The 20,776-nt window shown below is 32.3% G+C and overlaps 1 protein-coding gene across 1 annotated transcript; it reads left to right on the top strand.

Annotated features, from left to right (window-relative positions):
- The first annotated feature begins 1,204 nt into the window (after positions 1-1,204).
- LOC127712615 (uncharacterized) lies at positions 1,205-10,422 on the top strand. The gene is made up of 2 exons (XM_052219159.1): positions 1,205-2,411; positions 8,538-10,422. Exons 1-2 carry the CDS (start codon positions 1,238-1,240, stop codon positions 8,717-8,719), a joined length of 1,356 nt encoding a protein of 451 aa, XP_052075119.1. The 5' UTR covers positions 1,205-1,237; the 3' UTR covers positions 8,720-10,422.
- The last annotated feature ends 10,354 nt before the right edge of the window (positions 10,423-20,776 follow it).

A 20,776-nucleotide genomic window follows, 5' to 3' on the forward strand; every position in this document is an offset into this window, starting at 1 on the left:
GGGTCACCGTACGGACTTCAACAATGAGGAAAGTCTATACCGCATAAGTGTTTTTTTTCATTTTCAATGGAATATATACGATCAACAGAGTCACAAACTGAATTGATCAGTGATAGGACATCATCTATACAGTTGAAAGTTAAAAGATAATGGTTGCTTCTTTTCATTCGTCTGATGAAGCTCGTGTATGAAGTAATGTGAATAAAGGAACATGTCATTCAACATATCAAGGATCTTTATTTGTAACTAGAATCTTTGCGAGTTAATAGAATTTTTTGAATTAAATTATTCTTTATCGATGAATTTATATATTTAATAAATAAAAATGCAGGTTAAGCAGCCAAGAAGACAAGTTTTCAAAACAGCAATAATAATATTGATAATTTACGATAGTGACATATGCTATCGAAATTTACACTTATCTAGTTTCTACATTAAAATGTACACATCCTCAAGCACACCTTTTGTTTTACCAATCTTCCTTAATTAGTGATTGATTAATTGTTGTTTGCTTAACGCTCAGTGCTTAATATTGCATGGATTCTTAGACTCTGAATGATAACATGCAAGTTCTACAAAATAGGTAGACATGGATGAGGGTTTTGAAATTCATAAACTGTTCCGCCCAAGTATAATGAGGTTTGTCTTACCCCATCTAGGGTTTTCTGTGAAGTGTTTTTTTACTGCCGTTCTTCTGGCTTTAGGGTTGTCTGTCCATCAAAGTATGTAACCTTAATTAATATTTCTATATCTTTGTGTCTCTTTACCCGTTTTAATTGAACTTCTTTTCTTAAAAGTGTTTACCTGTCAGTCAACCGTGTAAAAAACTACTGATTCAATGGAATAAAAAAACATATTAGAATAAGTGAACTTAACAGGATACAATAAATTCTCTCGTGGTTATTTTAATTCAATATCGTTACTAACTCTACTGATGCACAACGCCTCTTTAAATTAACCAAGTAAACACGGATGTAGTACGATTTAATATATGGAGTTGGTAAAAGGGCATGTCTAAAATCTGATAAATTGTTCATGTAGAGATCTTAAACCAATTAGAACACGCATCATCAGCGACAGTAAATAATATTCGTTTCGTTATTATTAACAATAATTAATTGCACAGTCATACTGCTATAGTATTTTCTATTAAAACAAAGATATCCCTTCACATACCCAATGTAAAGTTAAAAATATGGTGATCGATGATGCATAAACTAGTAAACACATTTTTAAAATGGAGACGATAAGAGGTGCGCTGAAAATTATAATTCTAGGAAGCCTTTTAAGTCATGTTAGCAGTAATTGTGATCCAACATTTGGACCAAGCGGAAATTTCGCGTGCGTTCTTTTAAAACCATACTACAAGAAGTACCAATATGCAACATGTCAAACCAGTTTATACATAAAGTTGAATTCCGATAATCGTCACGTTTGTCGTACGATGGCAGATGGAACACGACCACTTTATTGCTGGAACCAGTGTATGCTGGAACTACATGAACTAGCGGAAGGACCTGTATATAGTGATTGTGAGTGTAGTCCAGGGGACTCGTTAACAAATAATCCAATGACCAAGTATATCAAATTACCAGGGAATTGTTACAGTCCGAATGGACGTGACTGTTCATGGTTCAACAAATGTTTGCGCGCGAAATATTCGTGTAGTGGGAATAACTTTAACGACATGATAGGCTTTGCTTTAGCCATATGCCATACTCAAGAGAAAATAAAAGACGCAAACGGATACAAATGGCTTGCATCTGTAACTGCATGCCTGCAGGTACAGATGGCCCCTGTTTTAAAACAATGGATACATTTAAAATGTTCCACCCTTGAAAGAAAAGCGAGTGCCGTTCAACAAACATGTCTTAAAAATCCACTAGGAGTTGAATCACTTTGTGAATTAGAGTCTAAAGATATATGGTTTGCATTTTGGGCAATACGCGAGTACTTTACTACAAATATTGTTTCCGAAATAACCGAATTCTTAACAAAAGTTCAGGACTGTTCCAATGGAAAGATGGTCAGTGTCCTGAGAAAGGTAAAACTTAACCTTGGCAAAAAGATCAAACGGATTACACACTCTGTTGTCGAGAAGTATCTCACAAAAGTCGTCAACGCACTTAAGTGGAAAGAGAAGGGCGTTTTATGGCTTGCAAAATATGAACAGCACCAGTACGTTATGATACTTATAGCTCTTAGACAAAATGATAGTTATTATCATAACACTACAGATGACAGAAGTCTTGATAATATATTGACGAATCTGGCCGATGCCTTTGAGAATGGAACATTTCAATTTGTCGTTGACGGGGAAAGTGTGGAACCAAATACCATGTTTGCATGCAGTGATTATATCTGCAGTGATACTTATTTACATCGGAATGCAACATACCCAATGCAGCAAGGTAAATTAAAAACAAACACACACAAAAATATATTTATATATATAAAACAGTAAAATCAAAAAAAAAAAACTCCGAGGAAAAATCAAAACGGAAAGTTCTTCATCAAATGGCAAAATCAAAATAACAAACACATCAAACGAATGGATAACAACTGTCATATTCCTGACTTAGTACGGCATTTTCTTATGTAGAAAATGGTGGAGGGAACCTAGTTTTATAGCTAGCTGAACCTCTCACTTGTATGACGTAAAAGACATAGAAAGTCTATAGCACTGAAAAACGTTTGAAGTAATAATCAAAGTCCAGCCAGCCATATTTTCTTACCATCAAACTTCCAGGGTATACTTTGTTTTCAAACTTTAAAGTTGTTCGTTTTACAATATCAATATGATGAAAATCTGATCATCGATTTTTTGAATTGTATTTGTGTATATGAATGACAGAAACAAGGTTTTTTCTTTGTTTCATCAGTAAACCGGAAGATGACGTGATACTTGTAAGTCATTCATTTTGACGTCGGTGATATGTTTGGGTCAATATATGATGGTCCGGGTCAACATATTTGACATTACAAAGCTGTGATATGCAATTCTATAAAGAGCTGAGCAGAGTAATACAGACAGTGGGAACACCGATATTCTAAGATCTTATTACGGTTTCAAATTGATATTGTTTACGAATAAATTTATCTATTGCTCAATTTCCGGTTTGTAATAAGAATTAAACAGGTACAACCAAACTGTCGTAATAAATCTTTGTATCTATGAAAAAATAGTAACAGTTTTAAGTAATAAGTTAACGATATTTTTAACTTAACAGTGTACAAGTTCCAAATAGATAACGTTCACTGAAATATACACAGAGTGGGGAGGGTCCGAAGGAACGTCATTTCCTAAGTACGAGTACAAACACCGGTCTTTTCTAACAGGATTTGTTTATTTTCTAGTATCCAAAGTGAAACTGATATATTAAAATCTATGTATGAACAATATTGCTGTAAATATTATATCTATCATTAGTTATGTCCTTTTGGTAAATTTCTGCAATATAATCGAAAAGTTCATGATTATTGAAAGCAAAACATATTATCAAGGTAGCGATACGGTTTACTGAATTATCGGTTAAATTTTGTTTCATAAATTTAAATTGCCGACGCATTTACTTGTTATATCTTTTTCTAGAGAGTGATATGTACGTTTTTATAGGAACAACTGGCATACTGTGTTTGATTGCACCTTTAACATATGTCTTGTATGGGTTAAGTGCACAAGAAACTAGGTATTCAGAAGAACTAGAATTCTATTATGCATATCCACGGAAAAATAGTCTTATTGAATACCAAAAAGTATATTACTATTGGACGTGTTAGAAAAGTCGATATTACTGTTGGCGCTCGTGTTGGATGGAGGATGGATACAATATGATATGGGGTCATCTCCAAAATTATAAATACTCTATCGTTTTTTATTACATGAATGGCCACTGAAATATGTTAATTGTAGTGTGCAAGACATGATTAATCGAGCATTGTTAAAGAACCAAAATTAATCATTGAATGTGAATTTTAAAATCAATTACATAGTACATTTGTAAATTGAAGATAATAATAACCGTACATGTTATTGTAATTTTTTGATTTAAGAATGCAAAATATATTAAAACAATATGGCAAATCTTTACCGTTTGAGGAAAAAGGGGGGATGATTTTATTTTATTCTCAGAATCAACAAATTCTTGCAAAAAATAAAGGAACAATGGTTTTTTCCCGCTCAACTGATCTCCCAATGGAAACAAACTATCATTTTGCTTTTACTCTGGTACGATTTAAAAAAAAATAATAGAATAAAAAAAAAACTTATTTTAAAATGCAAATTTAGGATTTTGTTGTTCACTTGCCTAATAACATAGCATTGCATGATTGGTTAGAATTTGTTTAATGTCTCCCGAAAAGTCCAGCACACAATTCAACTGTTTGTTTTAGTTCGTTCCTTTGCTGTCGCCATAAATTTCCAAACGACTATGACTGTCTCTAAACGTCTTATTGCGTCGACACACACAATTTCTTTTATTTATTTTTTTTACATTTCGTTTTTCCCTCGGCGTTTACCGTCTTAATTGATGTCTATCATATTGTGTAACAATAAGTGGAAAATTGACCTTTGACTTATGAACTTGAAAATGAATTGATCTATGGATTTTCATAATGGTTAAGTATATGCCAAGTTAAGTCAAAATATGACAAACTATGACGAGTCTAGAGTGTTAACAAGGATATCAAATAAATACCAACTTGACATTTGTCTTTGAGAATTAATAGGATTCTAGATACACATAAGGACTAAGTATGAACCAAATAATGTCAAAATCCTGGAACGATGTTGCATATAGAGTGTCAACAATTGTGTTACGAACGGAGAGACGAACAGAGAGTTTAGTTACAAGATCCCCTCGAACTTTTTAGTGCGAGAGGATAAAACCCATTGGAATCGGAAATGCAGACAAATGTTATTTACATGATTCCAATGGGGCTCGAAGGGTCGATTGAATAACATTAATGAAAGCCCGTGATAGGGTATATGATTGTAGCTACGGGAATCAATGTCAACTGAAGCTAAGTTTGTCAAATGTCAACTGAAGCAAAGTTTGTTTTTATCTTTCTTTCAATGTCGTTCAAACTATTTATTTCTAAAAATCTAAATTATTAGAAAAGCTTATATTATCTTTCCAAAGAAGTTTGATTATGATACATAGAAACAAAAATCGTGGACACCTTTTCTAGTCTTATAACAGATGAACTGGGGGTGGGTTATTTTGTGTTTCTAAAATTTGTTTTCTGACATTTTCTGTTTACTTATTTTTATTTATTTATTTGCTGTGTTTACTACCAGTGTGTGCAATCAAATTAAATTTAAAGTCAATCACCGGATAAGAGGCTGCTGGTGTGTGACAGGTTCATACAGAATAATTTGGGGTTAAATATATTCATGAGCGTTCAACCCTCCTCTTAACCTAGGACAGTGGTGTAACAGTGCAACATAAGTAAATATTATAAAAATCGGTTGAAAATGGCATGACTCATTATTTTTGCAGAAAGCGTTAAAACAAAACTAACAAGACAAAAGACACAAAGTACCAATATTAGAGTACTTGCAGTTACTGAAAGCTAACTCAAAGTAAATAACAACGGCTTCCGTTTGTATAAGGGTCATTGAATTATTTATTAGTTGTTGATGACTCTGAGTTAGCTTTCAGTAAATGTGAGTTTTATCTAATAAAAAAGTGATTCCATTGATATAGTTATTCAGTTCAGGATTATCAATCTTAGATAACGGATTATCAATCTGAGATCACAGATTGTCAATCTGAGATCGCAGATAAAAAATCCGATTTCAAGGATTATCAATCCGAGTTCACAGTTAAGCAATTTGAGATCACGGATTGCCAATCCGAGGTCACTGATTATCAATCCGAGATCACAGATTTTGTGTGTGTGTGTGTCCCTTTATGCTATTTAATATATACGACCACACCCTTTTACCTTATTTTTACAAGCTGTTCAAAGAAGATTAATTGTTCACAAGACTAACATTAATTTATCTAAAAAAACATTTATTGAACCTTTTCTGGTTCTTGAAAAAAAATTTGATCTTTTCCTGCGTACTTTAATGAATACAATTGTTTACGATGTATCTCAGCGGAATCAAACACGCCCATACAAGTTACAAAAATCTTAGTATTTGTACTTATTGAGATGGTCCCCACATCATATTGTATTCATCTTCCATCCAACACGAGCGCCAGCAGTAGTGTTGACTTTTCTAAAACCGTCTATTATGAATTTAGTCATGAACCGATTTATTTTTCCAAAACACAAAATATGACTCACGTATTATTAAACGTTAAAACACTATTCCATGTAACCCAAATTTTTACTTAAAGAAATCATTTTACACATAAGTCAATCAAAAACGTCTTCCCGAATTAATTGGAGGTACCCACGAAATGAGGCCTTAATAAATTAAATACAACAAGACCATGTGCAGAAACTATTTATCATATCATTGCAGGAAAAGGTCAAATTTGGATTATATTCATGTACAAAATGCAGTAATTCCGCGATAATAAAATAACCTGAACATTTTATCCCTTTTCGCCAAATGTTTTACTGCTTTAGCCAGTGCTTTCGTATTACGTGATCGTGACATCCTTAACAATCTCAAAGAACTTCGAGTGCATTCAAAACACAAATTTTGTCCAGAAATGTTGAATCAACACAAATTATCATATACCCTCCCTTTTAAACAAAAAATAAACGATCGATGCATATTGGCACCCAACTTGATAGAGAACATGCCATTTCAAATACATTCAAACTATTTTAACATGGTAATTCATTGGTGTGCACAATCCCAATACACACAGGAAGTTAAAATATTAGATGGAATGTGAAAACAGTGTTCATTAGACATGTAACAAGAAGCTAAGTGTAAACATATTTATATTACACAAAGTTTGATGTTAACACGTCCTTTGTAGCATATCATTACACCAAACATAAAAAGATAAAACGATGTCAAGTACATTTAACCCACTTCTAAAAAAATATGTTCTCAACATATCATCTTATCAGGTTTTATAATCGGGGATACGTTTAAATCCTGATTATTTCTCCCCCCCCCTAGGAATTCTTCACAGTACCCCTTGTCTTAAATTGTTGGGCATAGCAATTTTTATATTAGGTTTAATAACTTTAATAAGGGTACTCGGCACTGCAATCCTGATTATGGACCAAGCGGATTTTACGAATGTGTACTGTTGGACAAGTACGATAAACTACAGTATGCGACAGGTGTAATACCACTATTGATTTTCCCTTATAAGTCTTTGTTAAATTTGCACTTAACAAAAAAATGTGCAGAAATTATCTTTGTTTCAAATAAAAAAATACTTGGCAAAAGTAAAGTTTTATCCTGTCCAGTACTATAGACATAATTTCACATACTATTCCATTACATATAAGAAAATAAAAATCACTGACAGTTTAACAATCAAATTTTTAGCCCTTTTTTCTCGTTTACAAGCTTTAGTAACAATGTAACGTCAAGTTTCCATAATATTCTATAGAAACACCAAATAAAAAATAATGTTGCTTTGAAACAACCAAAATATATGTTGATGACTCAAAAATATCTTTTTACTGCAAGGAAATGTAGGATTAATTTCGCACAACTGTCAAATTGAAAGGAATATATTTGTCGACGTTTTGTCGTATTTAACTGAATGTGAAGTATTATGATTTGGTGGTATTACACCAACATGCCTAACAGATTCATATGCTATGTCGAAAACGAATTACCGTTATGCCTGTGAAGAAATCCTTAACGGCATACGCCCTACTTATTGCTGGTATCAGTGTATGGTTGAATTGCATGATATGACTAATGGACAAGTTTACAACGACTGTGCATGTACCCCTGGACATCATGTGACACAACATCTACGGTGTTTATTTGATATCCTTTAAGAACATGTTTATAAAGGCTCAATATTCCATTTGTACATGGTGTTTTACGAAGTATACAAGTCGAAAATAAACTGACAACGCAATGGGGAAAAAAAAGAAAACAAAAAAGGCCAGATGACAAACAACAGCATAAAAACACAACATAGAAATAGAAAACTAAAGACAGAGCAAAAGAAAATCGCCTAACACATGGTGTGATATCAGGTATTCTTGAAGTGTAAGCAAATCCTAAACCACATGTGGCACCCGTCTTACTACACTGAGAGAAAAATATTATTCCTGTATTTTTAGAGGTTAGATGTTTCTTCTTTATCTTTCCTTAAACAGCCAAATTTATTATCCGTGTTTCAGGAATGAATTTACGATTGAATACTATTCCATTGAAATTTCTTTTGATTCCTTGCAGCTTAAATTTACAGAAACAAATTAGTATTTGCATATTTTATCCGTGGAATGTGTGCGTTGCCTTTTTTGAAAAGCGAGAAATGTGATCCCCTTGCTAATGTTTTACTGATGCTAAAACATGAATACATAAAAATTGAAATTCTTAAAATGTTTTCCATGTGTTAATGTTTTATATTGAAATTATTTCTTTCTTGCAGGCACAGAAGATGGAAATCACAAAGATGCAAAAAGTATTATAGGATTTGGAGTTTGTATTTTTTCCGGATTTCTAATTCTTTCGATTCTTATTTTTTGCGTCGTGAAATGGGTACGGGTACGTCAGAAGAAATCAGAAGATTTGCGGCACTTTGCAGCGGAAGAACAAACGGATAACTATTAATCAAAAGGAATTAATTTGAAAAACAAAATACTAACACCATTATTAGATCAACAGTAGATCAATTGTTTAAGATGGTAAACAGTAAAATTACATGTCTTATTTATGAATGATTTACAGGCATTTTTCCTTCGTACTCTATGGTTTATCCTACTAAAAAATATAAACTGAAAGACCTGAGATAAATATCAGGATAAAGAATACATATATTTCTTAGTTTTGCCTGATCTAAGAAGAACTTTGGGGTTTTAGCATTCTTCTAGCTTGCAATGGAAACGCACAATCATACGTGCATTTGAAGGCTCGATTCTGATTTACTGATTGTCAATGTATTTGGGTATAAATGAAAGTTTGATGAATGATATGTTGATATACTTATTATCAAAGAGATGTAATTAAAAAAATAACAATCCAAAGGACGAAAATGTATCAAAGCTACGCGATGAGTAAACAAATCAACATAATTTATTGATTGCATTTTTTTAGCGTTAAAACAAATTTATAAAGAAAAAAAAAGAGGTATCATGATGGTTATTAATTTGTTAGTCTTGTGTAAAGAAAACAACGTCTTGCTAGTTGAGATGCTTGATGATTCTAAAGATTCGTCGATACGTAACAATAGCGTTACTTTACATAACAATCGTGTGCGCGAATGTCCGGGAAATAATTACACAGCATTACGTTCTAAATATAACAATATTATGGGGGCATCAAAATGCAAAAAAAAAATAAATTAATTTTAAAATGATAACACAATTTGAGTTCTAAAAATAGATCACATTGAAAGTTTATGTAAAATATCATATTACGTTAAATGTCCTTCACTAAAATCAGTTAACAGTCTTGTTTCCACCAATAACTATAGTTTCAAGGGATATAACTTCACAATTGGTCGTGTGGTAACTAGGTCTATAGAAGTCCGTACTTATGCTGCACGAATAAGTTCACCACCTTTGATAACGTCTTCTATTATTCATAATCTCCATAAGATTCACTTTCTTATTGATCTACATTAACTATGTTTGTCGATGATATTTACGTAATCCCATTAATACATTCGTTAGACCAACGTTTTGCAAAGTGGTCTAATACAAGTCCTTTTCTCTCGAATAGTTTGTTTGCTGAATCTAGATCTTGAATATTCGCGTTGTGTATATCGTTGTGTCAGAATAGGTAACAAAAGAAACTACGCAAAATAATAATGATACATAAATTAACAAAGGACTACTAGCAGTTACTGACATGCCAGCTCCAAACCTTAATTAAACTGATTGAAAGATTATGTCTTCATCATATGAAAATTAAACACCATCCCTCCCGTTAGGAGTTTAGTATCATACGATCATAACATATATGAGAAGAACATAACCCGTATCATGCCAACAACTGGTTTTAGAATAAATGTGTTTATTTCCGATGCAAAGACCCAATTAGTGAATCAATATCAATACCAAAAACATGCCATATTTAATGATCTAACACAATATCGTAACTCTATCCCTTCTAATTAAGTCTAATGAGTCTGTTTGAATGTTTGGTTAGCTTTTGAGATGAATGCCGACATTTTTGTGCTTTGTATAGAATATAGCAACATAAAAGATTGGATTTGAAATACCTGAACGTCTAAGATGTCTGCATGTTCATTTATATTTACGAATGATGTTCTTGTACCGATGATAAAATTTAGTAAATGTTTCATCACTGTTTCTATAGTTTTAATGTCTTTTTTCAATAAGATGAGTATTGTAATTAAACCTATTCTACAGCGTTTTATCGTTACATGCGAAAACCACATTATTTCTGCCATATATCATTTCTTTTATGTTACTCTACCTCACTTATATTCCATTTTTTTCAAACTTATGATAATTATTCAAACGAATCAATATTGAAATGATACTTTTCTAGCTGTTACTACAACTACATTAAATTGTGTTTACATTAATTTATTAATATATGAGTAGAGATGAGTGTTATATATTATACGGGACAAATAATCAAAAAAGATATCTATAGGGCTTATATTTTTGGCAATATGTATCATGTAAAATGTTCGGAAAAATAAAAACAAATATCGCATTTTTTTCAGATTTATAGTTAATAAGACTAGTAATTTAAGGGATATTGAAACAATAATTAGGACTTAAATCGCAAAGCTAGATCGTAAAAATAATTAAACTTTAAATGCATTTATAAATCAACCCCTTTTTTTAAGTTTCACCAGAGCTTTTGAGTTCGTAGCATTGAATTAACTATCGAATAAAGTAGTAAGGACAAAGATGACTCACATTATTTTAAAGAATACTCTCATAGTATGGTTTAATTAACATACGTCAGGGTTATGGTATCGTATGTTATTATTTAACATTTAGCAACATTTGTTTTATTGTATAAGAACTATAATGCCTTTATTATGTACATTATTTGGCCATTTTATCTGTTTTGATACGAGTGTCACTAAAAAATCTGGCGTACACAACTTTGTTTCTGGTAACTATGATGAGATAATGTACTGGGGATTTGAACTAAAAAAAAGTTAAATCTTGAGATTCGAAAACAGGCATTTTCTTAATATGTAGAAAATGGTGGATTAAACCTGCAAGTAATGGCTAGCACCGGGTCAGAATATTTAGTCCCAGAAGGGCAACATGTCTTCTTGTTTCATTGTGATTAACGCGAGTAAAGTCAAATAAGCGTGTCTTGTACAAAACATCGTGTATTCTTATCAGCTGCATATGATATTGTTCTTTATATATATAAAAGAAGATGTAGTATGATTGACAATGAAACAACTCTTCACAAGAAACCAAATGACACAAAAATTAACAACTATAGGTTACCGTACGGCCTTCAACAATGAGCAAAGCCCATACCGCATAGTCAGCTATAAAAGGCCCCGAAATTAAAAATGTAAAACAATTCAAACGAGAAAACTAACGGCCTTATTAATGTACAAAAATAAATGAACGAAAAACAAATATGTAACACAGCAACAAACGACAACCACTGAATTACAGGCTCCTGATTTGGGACAGGCACATACATACAGAATGTGGGGGGGGGGGGGGGGTTAAACATGTTAGTAGGATCACAACCCTCCCCCTAACCTAGGACAGTGGTGCAACAGTATAACATAAGAACGAACTATAAAAGTCAGTTGAAAAAGGCTTAACCCATCAGATCGATACAAATAGAAATACATCTAACAAAAACACAGAGGGGACGTGGCCGGGTACTTGTACATCCCAACAACAAAAAGACACTAAGTACAGATCCGAAAGTACTCGACAGCTAATTCAAAGCCAATAACAACTAATAAAAAAATCATGCATCTAAGACTACAGTATCAATCAGTACACATCCAACATGCAATGGATTTAGTGTAAAGACGTCATAAACAGTCAGAGAAAACATGACCTTGTGCAATGCCAAGATACAGGTATCGATAGATTGTAGATCCATGAATGTGCATGTGTGTATAATAATATTTAGTTTGCTTTTAATTTACTGATAACAAAATCAATATTCATACCATTAAAAACAATATTCAAAGATCTAATTACAGTGTTGAATTGATAACATTTTAGAATATGTTTATTTAAAGGATCGATAAGTTTACCAGGATCGTTTCAAAATGTCCGGGCACGGTAAACAACATCTCCGTAAAAATGAGGATGTGCTATCCCATTTGAAATAAGTTTTCTACAGGTACAACCTAACTTCAAAACCAAATATTTCTATCTATGGAAGAATTTAGTAAAGGTTTAAAGTACTTTGTGGTAACGAAATCCCTGACTTAATAATTTACCAGTAATACATAGATAACGTTCATTAAAATCTAAAACGTCGCAACACACACGGGCATAGCGAACGAGTTGTGAAATATAAACACCGTAAGATGGTGCCAAAGGAACATCACCATCCAAAAAAGGAAAATTAGCAATAGGGAACGAAAGATCGTCCCTTTTGTCGTAAATTTTTGTGTTGAGTTCCCGGTGTAAAACTGAAATATCTAAATCTAGGAAAGGACAGTTATTACCGTTTACATTTAATTTATCTTAAGTAAGTTCCTTTTGATAAACTTCGGCAGTATAGTTAGAAATCTTTTGATTATTTAACGAAAAAATATCATAAAGATAACGGTAAGTATTGTTGTATTTATCAATTAAATGTAATTTAGACGGATCTTTACTGAGTTTGGACATGACCTGTGATTCATAACAGCACAAAAACAAGTCTGCTTTTAAAGGGGCGCAATTAGATACCATAGGAATAACTACAACCTTGTTGCCGAAACGTACATACATATCATCAAGGAGAACATTAACAGCTTTACTCATCTCATAAAATCTACAGTAAGCATATCTAGCATATTTACCTTTCTCATTAGAGAAGAAGGCTTTAAATGAGTTGCAGCAAATATATTTGCATTCAGATTGACCAAACTACCATTTAATTAAATAGGCAAACTTTTGTTTCATAAGATTGTGTGAAAGTGTAGTGAAAAGATTTAAAAAGTCAAAACTCTCAACAGAATCAAAAGAACCATCAAAAGCACGTAATTTATTTAAAAGAATTCTAAAGATTTTAACACTCCAAAAATATTTAATTCCACTATGTTCATATATCTTATTACAAAAGTTTATGATAAGGTCTCTGGAACTAGTAAAAAGCACTGTAAGATTAGTTGTAGAACACTTACTAGAGGCCGAGATGAAACGATATTTTACTAGTTTTTTGTGTACTAGGTTAGGTAACCAATACATAGTAGGGACCTTCAAATGTTCAGAAGAGGCCTTAAGCTGTTATGTGGTTATGATATGTTTGTTTATTATATGACTCTCTGTGGACCACGGACTTGAATGTAGATGAATTTAAAACTTCATCCTTACGAACGTCCGTGTAGTATTTACGGCATACCACCGAACCAGGGAGATAAATTCAGAAACACTTCTGCAAAGTAAACGGCAACCACAAAACCTTAAACGACTATTGACCCGAGCAAGATTCGACCAAAAAGGAACATGTCAAAATGCCGAGATAGTCGTTGTGGAGCATGTCCGTATATCCATGTCGGCAAGGAAATGGACATACCAAATGGACAATCACTTTTTACCAACGTGGACATTACTTGTAAATCCGAGAATTTAATTTTATTGTATCAAATGTAATGGTTGCCAGGAAATTTATATCGGCCAAACAGGGAACAGTGTTACCGAAAGAGTGCGAATTCATAGACAGCATATACACAGCCAGAATACAGAAAAAAAACCCTTAGCAAACATTAAGACGAATGTGACGGGGTATTTTTTAAAATATTCCCATTTAATAAAATGAATATGGGATGTGACATTACACGGGAAGTAAAGGAAAAATATTTTATTTCAAAATTCAAATCACGATTGAATGCAAAATATGCATTTTCTATTGTGAGATCATGACGTTCCGTACTTCTATATATAGACTAAGTGTAATACGAGTTATCTCCCTTTATATACTCAACGACAACTATGACGTTACATACCTACCGTTACATAGTTACGTTAATCATGTAAAGTTTCACCTGAAGATTGTTATGTAAAAACATGAAAGTACTTGTGAAATAAAACTATTCATACCGGAAATGTTGGATTTATTAGTAATCTATATATATTTCTATACACAAGAACATTGATTATAGTGATCTTTGTATATATATATATATATATATATATCCTTTACAATAGATAATTCAGCTGATCTGTAACAGTTCCATCTTCATGCCTTATATATCATGTACTGTGTTACGACGCTAGATAAAAACTGACGAGGAAAGGTAACACCCGGCCACCGAAAGCTTTATTATTATAGAGCCTAGGTGCCCGAGTGGTCTAGCGCGTCAGGCATAGTGCAAGGCGATTTAGTGCCACGATATCTCAGTAGCATGAGTTCGAATCCCGGCCAAAAGAAGAACAAAAAATTTGTTTCCGCAAACATTGTTGGGCTGTTGCTTAGACGAATTATATATATATTTATATATATATTGATCAATTGTTCGTGTTTCCCCTTCTTCGGCACTATTTGCTTTATCGTGTTGGCCAGTGTTTATAAACTGGAGGAAACCGAAGTGCTCGGAGAGAAACACTGACCTCCTGCAGAAAACCTTGCAATCTTAGTTAATTAAGATCGAAGTCGAATGCATAGACAATAACATGAAAACGCGTATTTTCATATACTGTTGATCGTATCATTTGTTTATACAATGCCGATTGATCACGTTTTTCTAATTGTTTTTCTTTATGGAGATGATGTTCTGTCAATTAATAACCCACATTGAAATAAGTGTTTATCCCAGTGAGCTTCAAATTAAGGAAACTACCGATTTATATCTCGCTATTGCCATAGTTGGGGGAAATAAAAAAACGAATCTTTGGCAAACGTGATGTTTTTAACTTTACAATTTTCCAATTTGCATTTCTCAGCATTAGCATACCCTGTCTCCCAAGGGCGTTCACAAACATGTATCTCAGTTAATAATTTTCGCTGGTGCATTTTCTTACTATACGAATTACATTAACATAGGTATGCTCCTTACAGATAATCAATATTACATCAGTTTATTGTAACCATCACGAATTGGTTAAACAGTACGATGTGTCGGTGTCTCAACATCGGTAAACCACTGACGCCTTAATTTCTCTCTTTTTTTCATTTTGTAAACCACAAACAAATTGTCTTTAAAATATTTCCAACATCACACTGTTTGATTTAAACACACACACACACACACACACACTTTAAAAACTTGCATTACAATATTCAATTCCAATATTAGACACATGTTTTGTGCACAAGTTAACACAGTTCGGGAGCTTCTACATGAAACAAGTCAATTTTTTCCACTGGTTGAGTTTCTCTCTAAAACCATTATATGGTGAGTGTAAGGAATGTTGCCGAACGAAGACAGTGTCATGTGACTTTCAGGTGGGATGTTGTTGTATTTCTTATCCATCTGTCCATTACAGTTTAATGTTTTGATGAAATCGATACCATCATTGATTGTGATCATGTGACTTTTAGGTGGGATGTTGTTGTATTTCTTATCCATCTGTTCATTACAGTTTAGTGAAATGAAATCTATACCGTCATTGATTGTGGTGTTGTGTTCAGTGTCAGTCAGATTTGACTAAATAATATAAAATGATCATTGTTTGTCATTAAATTCAATTATACAGTTTGCAATTAAATTGCAACCAAAATAAGCATAACACATAATGATAAAGTTGAAAATGTACAATCAAAATTAAATCCTCTTTAAACATCCAAGGTATCGCAACAAAACATTGTTGCTATGTGTTTAAGTATACGAGATAACACAAGAAATAGGAGGGTTTAACCATTATAAACGATGTACAATAATGTTAATGTTCTGTTAACGTATTCAGTACTTGTATATTACATGAGATGTGAGATAAACTAGTTCTAGCTCTACGGGTTAAAACATAGTAGTCAATTATCTTGACAAAATGTTACTTAATTAAACAGACTATTAATTTATCAACCACATATGCAAATAATCAAACTACCAAGGACCTGTCATCTCCATCGTATTCATACAGACATTTTTTAATAAGTTTTTAATTTTCTGTGACAAATATCCTATGCATATATATTAATTACAATAACATATTAATGAGTCATTTGTAACGTTCTTTGAACTTTGTTGGATAGTTGTCTCATTTGCAACCATACCACATCTCCTTATTATTATTTAATTTCAGACTGACACATTGTGTTTGATTGTTTACATGTTAGCTCCTAAGACATCCAGTCAACAAACTGACAAGTCCTTCATGTCACGTGCTTGATGAAGACGCGGGAATTACAAATTTAGAAATCTTGGTTTTGACCCGTACCTCGTTGCAAACTATGAAGGGAAAGGATAAAGTGTATATAAATATATATATATATATATATATATATATATATATATATATATATATATATATATATATGTGTGTTATGGCTTCTTACCTTTTCGTGACACCTGATATTACCTCTGATTTTGGTTCGGTTTTTGTAGCCCAATCTTTTGCTTTTGTAGAGCTCTGTGGAGCTCTGTAGCAGTTGTTTGTTTTTAGTCATTTTTCGTTTTGTGCCGGAAACGTGTGGTTCAAATTTTATATATACGTGTAAGTAAGTCTGTGTCTTATAAAGAAAAGAATACTTACATGTGTAATTCTACTCGTTGTGTCTATGAACCTTCTCATTGTTGTGAACACTTTTATAAGTGTAATTGATGCAGCCATTCCACTTATTATACATGTAACAGCAATATATGGGTAAGATGAGTCTAATTGTAGGAAAAATAAATAAACCTTATTTAAGATCAATTCAAAAAAATTGATTCAACACTATAATGGTTCTATTAGATGATGGCCCACAAATAGATTTATATCATCTCCTAAAGGGAATCCAAAAATATAAGCTTCTGTAACATTATTGCAATTTGGTCAGTGCAATATGATTATACGGTTTGTTTGTTTATCGATGATAAAGATCTTATGTATACGTAACACGTTTTTCTTTTTAGCTGTTTTACCTAAATAAAGTTTCCATCGATACGACCTCTTAACAGTAGAGTGCGTTAAGTTTAATGCGTATAATTTGATATTTCGCTGAATTGTCTTATTTCTATTCATTTATGCATTGATGTTTGGTTAACATCCAGTGGAAAATATTTCATGCATGTTCAGAACGACTGTATGGTTATGACTATATTTTCTTTTTACATGTTTTAAGAACAAAATAAGCGAATGCATATTTGGTTGATCAGTTTTACAACAGCAACTTTATCAATGGGAATAAGGCAAGGCAAATGTATTGTTTTTGATTATTTATAGATCAATGCATCATAAATCGGTTGTGCAACTGGTGCATTTTCAATTAGTACAGAGAATGTTATAACATGTATCATGATACAAGATATTCACTGTGTAAATCTTTCATGGTATCAATACATGTTTTGTCAAGTTTCTAGATTTGCCAGTTATTTTTCAAAGTGATAACTAGTCTCCTAACAATGATGACTTCTGTATATAAATATACTTTTTCACTTTATTTGGTCTTTTGGAAAATGTTGTTTGTGTTGTATTTAGACCCCTCTACCAAGAAATTTGTTTTGCATGCACAGGTATAAAAATTGCGGTTTTTATCCAACGCAATCATAGGTTTAAACGTTGTTTTCAATTTAGACTTATTTATATTTTTTCGTTTGGGCTTGTATTATATTTACCTTCGGGTTTATATGATCCGTTCATCCCATTTCGACTCTTCAAAATTCAAGAGTCTATCCTTAATTGAGGTAAATTTTTTTTATATGGCCTTCCAAATACCGTTTCGATTCCTAACATCACTGAAGAGACATTAATTGTCGAAATCCGGATATAGTGTACTAATTTTTGCACCTTTTGTTTGCGTTATACCATCTTTTCCGCAAGTTTATTGTTTTCTGTTTAGTATTAAATTAATAGTTAAGATCCATTTTGTTACATCTGGTGATCTGTATATTTGGCAACCGCCAATGGCAGTCAGCAGGGTTTAAGAACATCCGTTGTTCGACCTGTTAGTCAAATACGTTTTGTTAAAATGTACTTTTTCACTTTTTTGGTCTTTTGGAAAATGTTGTTTGTGCTGTAGACTCCTCTACCAAGAAATTTGTTTTGCATGCACATGTATAAAAATTGCGCAATCATAGGTTTGAACGTTGTTTTCAATTTAGACTTGTTTATATATAAATGTATATAAATAAGTCTAAATTGAAATACGCAATTTTTATACGTGTGCATGCAAAACAAATTTCTTGGTAGAGGGGTCTAAATACAGCACAAACAACATTTTCCAAAAGACCAAAAAAGTGAAAAAGTCTATTTTAACAAAACGCATTTGACTAACAGGTCGAACAACGGATGTTCTTAAACCCTGCTGACTGCCATTGGCGATCGCCAAATATACAGATCACCAGATGTAACAAAATGGATCTTAACTATTAATTTAATACCAAACAGAAAACTATAAACTTGCGGAAAAGATGGTATAACGCAAACAAAAGGTACAAAAATTAGTACACTATATTCGGATTTCTACAATTAATGTCTCTTCAATGATGTAAGGAAACGAAACGGTATTTGGAAGACCATATAATTTACCTCAATTTAGGATAGGCTCTTGAATTTTGAAGAGTCGAAATAGGATGAACGGATCATATAAACCCGAAGGCAAAATATATATATATATTGTTGGGGTGTTATTTCGACGAATTATATATACAGAATGTGTTTTCAGCCTTGTATCACCTTCACTGGTGATCCGATGGATAAAATCTGTCGTAGAGTTGTCACTGGTTCAGACGTACTTATATATTTATATATATATATATATATATATAAACGCCTAAAAAGTGTACAAAACAATACCAAGATTAAAAAAAGAAAACATTAAATGTAATTATCTATAAATATTTCGGATAACAGATATCCTTCATCAGTATGATTATGATGTAAAATGAATAATATTAATCTATTCTGATTTAACTATAACAACCTTGAAATTAATACAATTTAAACAATTAAAACCGACACACAAAAACGCTTGTACAATTCTAAAATTTCAAAAATGACGTAGGTTGTATAGCTATTTACATCAAAGACTGCATAGATATGCTTCAAATAAATATAGTAATTTGTAATATGAACTGGTACAATTCTAAAATTTCAAAGGTGACGACAATTAAGATGTTACAACAACGACTGTGTGGAAATACATTCCCAATGAACAGCACTGACCGATCTAAGCTGGTATAATATTTCAAATTTGACATTGGTAAAGTAGTTCAAACAGAGGCTGCGTATTTAAACATCCCAAATAAATAGCAGTTTGATAATGATTAAAAAAAAAAATAATAAATTTTGACAATATATATATATATATATAAAACGTCATTGAAAACAGATTTACAAAAGAATATATACTTGCATCCTTGAAACTTATTTTAGCAAGAAACATTTTTTACTTGGTAGTGAGAAAGATTGGAATCTAGCAGTATCTCGTTACGTCTCGCGTATTGTGAGAAGTCACATACTCGCCATTATATATATTGATACGCGCCTGTATGTGTAAATATCCAGTTTTATCGCTTGGTTGACAACATGAAACAATCTGCTTTGTTTATGGTAAGCTACGATCTATTTACGATATTTTGTAGAGACTTAACGAAGAAATAATTTTTATTTCTCTTAATTTTCAAAGTGATTATTACTTCAATCGATCAGAAGGAACTGTTGGCGTTTTTAAAGTCTTAAATCTGTGCAATTTTCGTATTAAAATTCGTAAATCTTATATTCATGCCGGAAAAAAATTAAGGTTGAATATTCCTCCTCATTTGCCCTCAGTTTTGATAGTCCAATATTATCATCTTTGATAATTTACTCAAAGAGGTAGATGAAATAATTATTTGATTGTTGCAGCTTGTTGTTTGACTTTCTGTTTTTATAAATACGGATTACCTCAGTATCTGAATAAGCTCAGATATATAATATAAAATGGGATATTAAGTTATCAACATTTTGTACAATATATCATTCAATGTTACAACCATGTCAGATTTTTTATCCTGGGACCAAGATATTGACCTTGATCTTTGGTAGGTGAATATACTGAGTATGATCCAGACCCAAGTGACAGTGATGAAAAATGTTACAATGCCAAAAAGAAAACGTTTGAACCAGTTGCAGATGTATGTAGTAAACCATCATACAGTTGCCCTGTGTGCAAAAAGACTCTGAAAACAATATCAGGTTTCTGTGGTCATGTCCAGAAACAACATGGACAAAATCAGAGAGCAACAGACCAACGCACTCATACAGATAGTAAACTACCTAGCACAGTCTGGGAATCTTTGAACGAAAGTTCATTTGCTGAAGTATTCCCTACAGCTTTACAGTCCAGTTTGTCTAACCTTTTGTGTTAACTTTGTAAAACAATATGACAAGTGGTACAAGACTCAAGACCGTTCGCGATTTA

The sequence above is a fragment of the Mytilus californianus genome, unplaced genomic scaffold (genome assembly GCF_021869535.1).
Source record: "Mytilus californianus isolate M0D057914Y unplaced genomic scaffold, xbMytCali1.0.p SCAF_8, whole genome shotgun sequence".
Taxonomy (NCBI): Eukaryota; Metazoa; Mollusca; class Bivalvia; order Mytilida; family Mytilidae; genus Mytilus; species Mytilus californianus.